Genomic DNA, 9,380 nt, shown 5'->3' on the forward strand with positions numbered 1-9,380 from the left:
AAAGGGAGCCTAGATGAGATTATCTAGCACCCTGTCCAATCGCATCTTGAAAACCTCCAGCGATGGGGACTCCACCACATCCCTGGGCAGGCTGTTCCAGTGGATGATTGTTCTCACCGTACAACAAAAAAAAACAAAAACCAAAAAAATCACAAAAAAAACCAAAGAAACAAACAAACAAAGGTCTGTCTTGTGTCGAGATGAAACCTCTGTCCTGGTGCAACTTGTACCCCTTGCCCCTTGTCTTCTCCATGTGGCTCCTTGTGAAGAGAGAGCCTCCATCCTCTTTGTAGCCACCCTTTAAGTACTGGAATACTGTGATGAGGGTCCCCCCTGAGCCTTCTCTTCTCCAAGGGAGAAAAGAGCCAGCTCCTTCAGTCTTTCCTCATCGGGCGGGTTCTCCAGCCCTTTGATCATCTTCGTGGCCCTCCCTGGGACCCTCTCCAGTCTGTCTGCGTCTTTTTTTTTTTTTTTGAATCGTGGGGACCAGAACTGGACACAGTGCTCCAGGAGCGGCCTGCAGGGGTGGCCTCTGTGAGAAGAGGCCGGGGTCTGCCCTGCGCCGGACACAGCTGGTTCCAGCCAGCTGGGCACCGGACTCGCCGCAGGCCAAAGCTGAGCAACTCGGCGAAGCTGGTGGCGCCCCTGTGGAAACATAGTTAAGAAAGGGCAAAACGCTGTCCGGGGCAGGTGTTTCCCTGCTGCCCGTGGATCCGGCAGGTGGATATTTCCCGAAGGAACTTTTTCATCCTGTTTTCTCCCCCTGTCCTGTTGAGGAGGGGCAGCGAGAGAGCAGCTGGGTGGGCCCCTGGCAGCCGGCCAAGGTCAACCCATCACAAAGCCTAAAAGGCAGATTCCTCCACGTAGAAGTTGAAGGGGGCTGGTGGTTTAAAGAATGATAGTGACTGGGGTAGGAACAGGACGTGTTGGAGATAGGGATAGTCGGGAAATAGCTGGGGATCCAGTCGCTTTGAGGGGGGGAAATTTCAAGAGAAAAAGCCTTCTTTCTGAGCAATAAGAGGTTCTTGTGAGAGAAAGGATCTAGACTCCCATTTTTCCTCACTTGGTAATAAAAGTGACAAAGAACCGGAACTCCTGCCTGCAAAGGGGTGAAAATGCACGGAGCCTGTTGGATGCTCTCTGTGTGTGCGTGCGCGCGCGCGCGCGTGTTGGAAACCCAGGAACAGCTATAAGGAGGTCATGGAGTAGATGTGAGCTTGGTTAACCTTGAGAGGCGTCCCTACTCAAGGGGAGATCGCCGCCGCGCAGCCAGCTGCTATGGAGGGAGAGCTCAACGGGCCCTGATGGCTGCAGCTATTTATAGCGTAAAGTGGTTGACTCGTAGTCAGATTTTCTGCTGCGTTCATGCAGTTTCGGCCGCTTATCAGCCCAGTCTCCAGACAAACCGGTTTGCTGGTTTTTGGTGCTGGGTTCTCGCTGATAGCCTCACACAATAGGATTAACTTCGGTTAGGCCTACTTGTTGGGCATCTGCCTGGACCAAAGTTCAGTTAGTTCGAACGGGAGGAGTGCGTCCGGCACACCAGGTTTCCCCTAGCGATGACCCCAGAGCTCCGAGGGCGGTAGTCAAGGGCGTGGGGGCCCAGGTGGCGTTCTCCTCAGTCCTGCCGGAGAGGGGAAAGGGTGGGAGGAGGAGGGCACTGATAATGCGGGTCAACGATTGGCTGCGGAGCTGGGGCTGGCGACAGGGTTTTGGGTTCTGTGACCGTGGGACCCTGTTTGTGGATCAGCGTCTGCTTGGGAGAGAGGGGATCCACCTCACTAAGCGGGGCAAAGGTATTTTTGCCAGTAGGGTAGCCGACCTCATTAGGAGGGCTTTAAACTAAGAATGAGGGGGGCGGGAGAGAGTAACCAGCAGCCCTGTGAGGGAGTGACGGACAGGGTCGCTGAGCAAAGGGCAGGGGGGTGATGTGACAGGAAGGGATCGCAAGATCAACAGAACGGGGCTTAAGCCGGGTCACCTCCAGCATTTGCATGTAAGCAAGGAAGTGCCTACAAGGCACCGTTATGGAGAAATCCCCAAAACCCTTTCTAGGGAGTCAACATGCTGGGGTGCCTCTCTGAAGTGCCTGTACACTAACGCACGCAGTATGGGGAATAAGCATGAGGAGTCAGCGATGCGTGTGCAGTTGCAGGGCTACGATCCTGTTGGGATCACGGAGACGCGGTGGGCATCGATTTAGAATGATTTACACGGGGACTGGAGATGCAAAAAGGTAAGGGAGACCCTCCCGTTGAGTCACGAGGTTCAGAAAGGACCCCCCTTGCTTTCTGAACTCCTCCTCAGAGAGGAGCCTAGGTGCGGCTGGATCCACTCCTAGTCCCAGACTCGGTCAACGGGTTATAGCTAAAGGATTATATGTGCTTCTAGCTAAAGGACTATATGTGCACCCCCGATTCTTTATGGCACTTAGCTAAGATTTCAAAGGTTCATCGTGCTTATTCCCAATTCACTCACCTTCCGTCTGGGCGTCCGGTGTTAGTTTGCGCCGCAGTTCGGACCCTAGGTTTCCCGAAGCAGACTCTCAGGCATGGGATTTTATAAAAATAAATAATTTAATAGAGTGGTACAGCAGCAGGGTCGGCTTGAGCTGGGTGCCTCCGGAGAGGGATTTCTTTGTTCGGGTCGGGCCCCTCTCCGGAGCAAGGGGGTCCTTTCTGAACCTCGTGACTCAACGGGAGGGTCTCCCTTACCTTTCTGCATCTCCAGTCCCCGTGTAACTCATTCTAAAAAATGGCTTCTAACCCGATTTTCCCTCTGTATGTCTCCTCCGTGTAGTAAGTAATAGAGCGACCCTTGCCATCGAGCTCTGGCAAGTCGCACTTTTATCTAAACCCTCCTCCGCGACAGGCCCAAGAAAGCTGGTTAATACTGGAGGGTCACCTCCTCCAAGCTCAAGAGCGGTCCATCCCAACGAGCAGGAAGTGGGGCAAAAGTGCCGGGAGGCCTGCGTGGATGAGCAAGGAGCTCCTGGCCAAACTCAAGCACAGAAAGGAAGCCTGCAGAGGGTGGAAGCGAGGACGGGTAACCTGGGCGGAATACGGAGACGTTGTCCGAGCATGCAGGGCTGAGGTTAGGAAAGCTGGAATTCCCAACTGCAATTGAATCTGGCAAGGGATGTCAAAGACAACAAGAAGGGCTTCTATAAGTACATAGGTGACAAAAGGAAGGCTATGGAAAATGTGGGCCCTCTGCTGAATGAGGCGGGGGGACCTGGTGACACAGGACATGGAAAAGGCTGTGGGACTGCAGCGGCCCCTTCTCTCCCTTCCCCCCCCCCCCCCCCCCGCCGGTACCTTGCCGCCCTTTCTCTTCTGTCCTGGGACTTCGAGGTGACCTGCTGAAAGAAAACGGCGTCCACCTGCCACAACTGCAAGGCTGTGGCCGCAACCCAAACGGAAGCACTACAGCCTAGCTATGCTGACGTCTCCCCCCCAAACGGGCCTCCCGAGGACTGATATAGCTGTCTAGACCTCGGGCTGCACGGAGCTCCAGTCCCTGGAAGTCCCCCTAGCACCCGAAGGCAGCGGCGGATGTCATAGCTGCGAGCGCGGCCAGCTGGAAGATCTCCTTGGACAAGTAACTATGTTACAAGAGGAGCTCGACAGGCAGCACGGTATATCCGGGACCGCGAGCAGGAGATCGATGCGCGGCATTGTACGCTGTCCCAGGCTGAGCGACAGCCTGCCTTAAGGCTGCGCAAGAGGAAGGTAAGCCTGAATCCACCCTCGAGCTGACTGACACAAGCAACTCACGAGATGAAGGAGACTGGACGCTTGTCTGTGCTCGGGGTAGAAGGAAGAACCCTCCCCCATCTCCTGAAGTGTCCCTACGTAACAGACAGGATGCTCTGGGGCTGGAGACTGAAGAGCACGCGAGTAACGGACAGGAGCCAGGACAAGCCAACCGTGCAAAGCTGACCCAACCACCCACCCGCATTAGAACCAGTGCCACCAGAAAAGCACGTAAGGTATTAGTAATCGGAGATTCCCTACTGAGAGGCACCGAAGCACCCATTTGCCGTCCAGACGATTTGTCTAGAGAAGCCTGCTGCCTACCGGGAGCTCGCATTCGTGGCCTCGCTGAGAGGCTGCCGAGCCTGGTGAACCCTCCGGGTTATCGTCCGCTCCTACCATTCCGTGTAGGGTCTGACGAGGCGACTTAGAACCCTCCAAAGAGAGCATATGTCCCTCGGAGCAATGTTAAAAGGATCGGGAGCACAGGTGGTGGCCTCCTCTATCCTCCCAGTCAGAGGAAGGGGTCCAGGAAGGAGGAGACGGATTGAACAGGTGAATGCCTGGCTGCGTAGCTGGTGCCACACGCAAGGTTTTGGCTTCCATGGTCGCGGATCTACCTTTGAGAAGCCGGGTCTGTTGGGAGCTGATGGGATTGACCTGACCAAGCGGGGCAAGAGGGTCTTCGCCAACAAGCTGGCCAGACTTACAAGGAGGGCTTTAAACGAGACTCAGCGGGGGAAGGGGATGGAGTTTTGAGCAACGGAGAAGAGCCAGGGGCCGCTGATGCGTTAGGAACCAACAGGGGAACAGCTGAGAAATGCCGCAAAGGAATCGGGGCTTGAGCCTCCGAAAAGGTGACACGGTCGACAGCCCAACTGAAGTGCCTCCATCCCAATGCACGCAGCACGGGTAACAAACAGGAGGCGTTGGAAGCCACCGAGCAGAAGGAGCAGAAGGGAGCTGGCAGCTCTTTAAGGACGTTTTCCTTAGAGCACAAGAGCTCTCGATTCCCACGCGTAAGAAATCAGGCAAGGAAGGCAGGCGAGCAGCGTGGCTGAGCAAGGACCTTCTGGTCGAGCTGAAGCGCGAGAAGGAAATGCATAGGCGGTGGAGGCAGGGACACGCGTCCTGGGAAGAATAGGGGGATGCTGCCCGGGCGCGTAGGGATGGGATCAGGAAAGCTAAGGCACAGCTGGAGCTGAATTTGGCAAGGGATGTGAAGAATCATAAGAAGGGCTTCTACAGGTGCGTTGGTCAGAGAAGGAAGACTAGAGAAAACGTACACCACCCCCACCCCCCTCCGATAAATAGGACAGGAGAGCTCGTGACAACCGACACGGAGAAGGCTGAGGTACTCGACGATTTTTCTCCTCCGTTTTCACTGGCAATCACCGTTCCCGCATCCGTGATCTGGATGATGGGTAGACGGACTGTACCCTCAGCGAGTTTGCTGATGACACAAAACTGGGAGGAGTGGCTGATACGCCGGAGGGCTGTGCTGCCGTCCAGAGGGACCTCGACGGGCTGGAGAAATGGGCCGGCAGGAGCCTCGTGCGGTTCAACGAGGGGAAGGGCACAGTCCTGCACCTGGGGAGGAACAACCCCATGCACCAGTACATGCTGGAGGCCGACCGGCTGGAAAGCAGCTTTGCAGAAAAGCACGTGGGGGGCTCCTGGTGGACACCAAGTTGAACATGAGCCGACAATGTGCCCTTGCCGCAAAGAGGGCTAAGGATACCCTTAGCCCGATATAGAGGAAAGCAGGGTTTATATATGTTACAATACAGTTGTGTAGACCAGTCAAATTGCTCACTGTCCCCGGGGGTGCAGGGCACCACAGACCACCCTTGGGCAGCTTTGGGGGCACTGCCTGTTTTTCTAAACGCCTCCTACCCAGCTTAGCGCAAATCCTGTCTTGATCTGCCCTCCAGCCCTCGAGCCACCAGTGCTGAACACACGCTTTGTATTTTATTTTCTCCCAGGAGGCGTGCAGCTTAGAAACGTCTGCAATTGAAGTGGGGCTTTCGGGGAGCAATTTAGAGCGACTTCTGTTGGTTCTGCGAAATGTTCTGAAAAGTTAAGGCCTGCCCTGCCCTGCCCTGCCCTGCCCTGGCAAAAGCGGTCACTTGACCGGAGGGAGCAGCACCAAAAAGCCACGAGCACGTTTGGGGTGGACTCGATGCGGTAACAAATAACAATAAATAGTACTTCTAGCTACAACAGCCTCTTCCGAGACCTCGCTGCCCGCCCACGGGGTCGCAGCACCACACGTCGCAGATCCCTCCGCGGACTCGCCCCACGGCTTCTCCCTCCACCCCCAGGTCGGATCCCTCCGCGCCCCGAGGGCACGCAAACTCCCCGAGCCCCGGCAAGCACCAGGTCGACGAGGGCGGACCCGCCGAGGGGGCGGGGACAGGCGAACCCGACAGACGAGACAGCCAATCGAGGCGCGGGATCGGCCGGCGGCGATCTGGCGGCCCAATGGGCGCCGCGGAGGGCCTGGCCGAGTGGAGGAAGCGCGGGGGCGACGACAACGGGCGTTGTCGTGGCTGACGAGATTATTGGGGCGCGGGCCGCCCGGGCCGGTGGCGCCACTACTGTCTTCGGAAAGATCATCGGCAAGGCGCTTCCCCGCCAACGTCATCTACGAGGACGAGGAGGTAGCCGCGGCTTTGCTCTGTGCGCGGTTCCTCTTCCCTTCCCCCCCTCCCCCTCCCCCCGCGCTCGCAGGCACCCTGAGCCGAGGACCCGTTGCGCGGTGCCCGGGAGCGCGGCAGGGCGGGTGGCGGCGTTGCTGCGGGTGGGCGGAGGGGCGGGGGACGGACGGGGCCTCTCTGGGTTGTGGCGCTCTCTACGGCACCACCCCTAAAGCATCGCGCTTCTTCGGTGCCCCCCCCCCGGCTGCCGCGGCGCGTACTGGGTTGCTGGTGCTGTCCGGCTCGCCTCGGTTCCCAGCCCCGCCGTGTCGTGTGCGCGCGCGCGTAGAGGAGGGCCTCTGACGGTGACGCACTTGGTGGCAGCCGCAGACGTTTGCCGCGTGATATCCCCTTGGCACTGCAAGTCGTGCAAAGTTTGCTGCCGAGGGATGGGAGCGGCCCTACCTCGGGGAGGATGATAGTCTTGAAGCCTTAGATGAAGCACGCGCAGTCGGTCTCCTCGGGGATTCCAGGTGTACGGCTGGCTGGCTGGATGTAAACAGCGAACGTCTGAGTGAGCGACCGTAATGAGTTAGTTCTGCATAGGAGAAATGCAGGTCTTGAGGTGCCTCGTAATAGCATCATAGAGATTTCACAGCTCTGCTGTGCTAGGCTTTGGTTCTGAGCCCCCAAACTGGATTATTAAAGCAAAGAGTTACAGCTTTTCTTATTTGTCTTAAAAAAAAAAAATCTAGCAGCCGGGCATCCTGCAGGCTGCAAAAGCTTCCCAGGCCTTGTTTCTGTGGTGAAGTGGGACCGTGACAACAGCATGCTTGCAAGGTTCACGGATGCTGGTGCACCACAACGTGCTAGGAACTGGAGTGAGCTGCTTAGACTGGGGGGAAAACACGCAGCCGTTACCTACGCGATGTTAACTTTAAGTTAGTATCCCGTCTAATTTTTTAATTAAAATGCTGAAGATTAACAGTTAGGGATGTCTTCTGCTTTTGAAGGTAGGGTTTACGTGCAACATAGAAGACAGACTCGTACTATGCCCTCGCAGGCTTCCTGTGATTATGCTTTTGTTCAATACTCGAGCTCCCTGTACCGTGGAAAATGAGCGGCCGCTGATCTTCCGCTTCACTGAAGTCTTTGCCGATTCAGTTAGGCCGTTCGTCTCCTGCCTCTGCGTGGACCACATCGAATAGCAAAACCGCTTAGGAAATGATCAACCCAAATTAAAACATACCGGAGGTCGCTAATCTGAAGTACTGGCCCGTCTCCTTGCCCCCATCGCCTTGCATGCTGGATCCCGCTTCTGGAGGGGGCTCTGCAAATACGTCGTCTTTTGCGTATAGAAAGCATTAATATCGCGTAAGAAAAATCAGCGTTTCGGCTTGTGTTTGGGGTATCTGGTAATCTGCTTCTGTACGAGTTCAGTGGGGCACATTGATTTGCTTAAGCTGTTACCTTTCTCTGAAGCCAATTACGTTTTAACTGTGTGCTCTTCCTCCAGTGCCTTGCGTTCCGTGATCTTTCACCCCAAGCTCCGGCGCTTTTCCTAGTCGTGCCTAAGGAGCCAATTATCAGGTTATCTGAAGCGGAAGATTCTGGTGAACCTGTAAGTACTGTGGAAGCTTTCTGTACGCTAAGCTGTACCTGTAATTAGTTCCTAATTTACTAGACTCTCTCCCATCCCCTCTTTTCCTCTTGATAGGGCACAGTAGGCTATTTTGGGCTTTCTGGCGCTATAATCTTTTGCCTCTAGCTTGTAATGGAATTGAGCTTTTTGACTAAAAGGAGTGATATAAAGCAGCGCTCATCCCTGGGCGAGTACTTCTGGTGCAAAATGCAGCGTCGTTTTGGAGCGCAGTCTGATGCCTCTTGTCATGGTTTGGAGTGAGAGCAGTAGTACTTCTTCTAATACGGAGAAGAGGGCTTGGGGTTTCTGGCAGGTCAGGGGTGAGGGAAGGGCAAAGCTGGTTGAGAGGTGCTGGATGCTTCACTTTTAGCTATAAAAGTCAAGTTCAAAGACTCTGTAAAGCCGCGCAAAAGGCAGCCTAAAGTTTATTTTCCACCAGAGTTGCTTATGTTGCCCGAAGATGTAATGGGGGCTTTAACCCGGAGACAAACTTAGCTTCTGTGGCTGTTTTGTAGTCCGTTACTGTCTAGCTTGAAAAAAATTGCACAGCTCTTTTTTTTTTTTTTTTTTTTTCCCCCTCCCCTCTTTCCCTATAGCCTGCACAATCGGTCTTTGGAGCTTTGCTTGGAAAATGTCAGTTGCAGGCGGACAGACAGTAATCTGAAGCGCAATGGTTGAATCGCTAGGAATTGGCTAACTGGTTTCTCTGGGTGGTTCTCTGCTCTCACTCCTTCCCTTCCTGCCCTCTCCCCCCTTTGCGTGTGGCTTTTCATTTTATTTATTTATGGTTTTGTACTTCCTTCTCCAGCTTCTTGGGCATTTAATGACTGCTGGCAAGAAGCGCGCTGCTCACCTGGGCCTGACCAATGGATTCCGGACGGTTGCGGATGAAGGGCCCGAGGGTGGGCAGTCTGCCTGTCACGTACAACATCTACACGTTCTGGGTGGCCGTCGGTTGGGCTGGCCGCCTGGCTAAGATTTTTGCACCACAAGAGTTGCCGCACGTGTACAAATCGCCACTGAACGGATTTCGTCAGTCTAGCCACTGTTGACGTCTAATTTTCGGTGACGTGTGTCTGTGGAAGGTAATAAAAGCTTTGAGCAGCAGTTGCACAATAAAGATTTAGCATGGGGATATCACCTCTGTCTTGCGCGTCTTACTGAGGGAAATAGCTCTGCAAGTTAAAATGGTGTCTCCCCGGAGTGTAAGTACGTGCAACGTTTCAGTCTGTTAACAGCGTTCTATAGATAGGTAGTGATTTGCCCCGTCATTTGAAGCGTGACGCTGGAACCCGCTTAGCAGTCTCCTGCGTCTTGTAGGAAGCAAACTCTTAGCTTTTTGGA

At 54.9% G+C, this 9,380-nt stretch overlaps 1 protein-coding gene across 1 annotated transcript; it reads left to right on the plus strand.

Annotated features, from left to right (window-relative positions):
* Positions 1 to 2,137: 2,137 nt before the first annotated feature.
* Positions 2,138 to 9,176, plus strand: LOC137675729 (uncharacterized). The gene is given in 6 exon segments (XM_068421917.1): positions 2,138 to 2,187; positions 5,201 to 5,420; positions 5,950 to 6,387; positions 6,389 to 6,418; positions 7,911 to 8,015; positions 8,845 to 9,176. Coding segments are annotated over 6 exon segments (1,011 nt in total). The 3' UTR covers positions 9,013 to 9,176.
* Positions 9,177 to 9,380: the final 204 nt, after the last annotated feature.

The sequence above is a fragment of the Nyctibius grandis genome, chromosome W, assembly GCF_013368605.1.
Source record: "Nyctibius grandis isolate bNycGra1 chromosome W, bNycGra1.pri, whole genome shotgun sequence".
Taxonomy (NCBI): domain Eukaryota; kingdom Metazoa; phylum Chordata; class Aves; order Nyctibiiformes; family Nyctibiidae; genus Nyctibius; species Nyctibius grandis.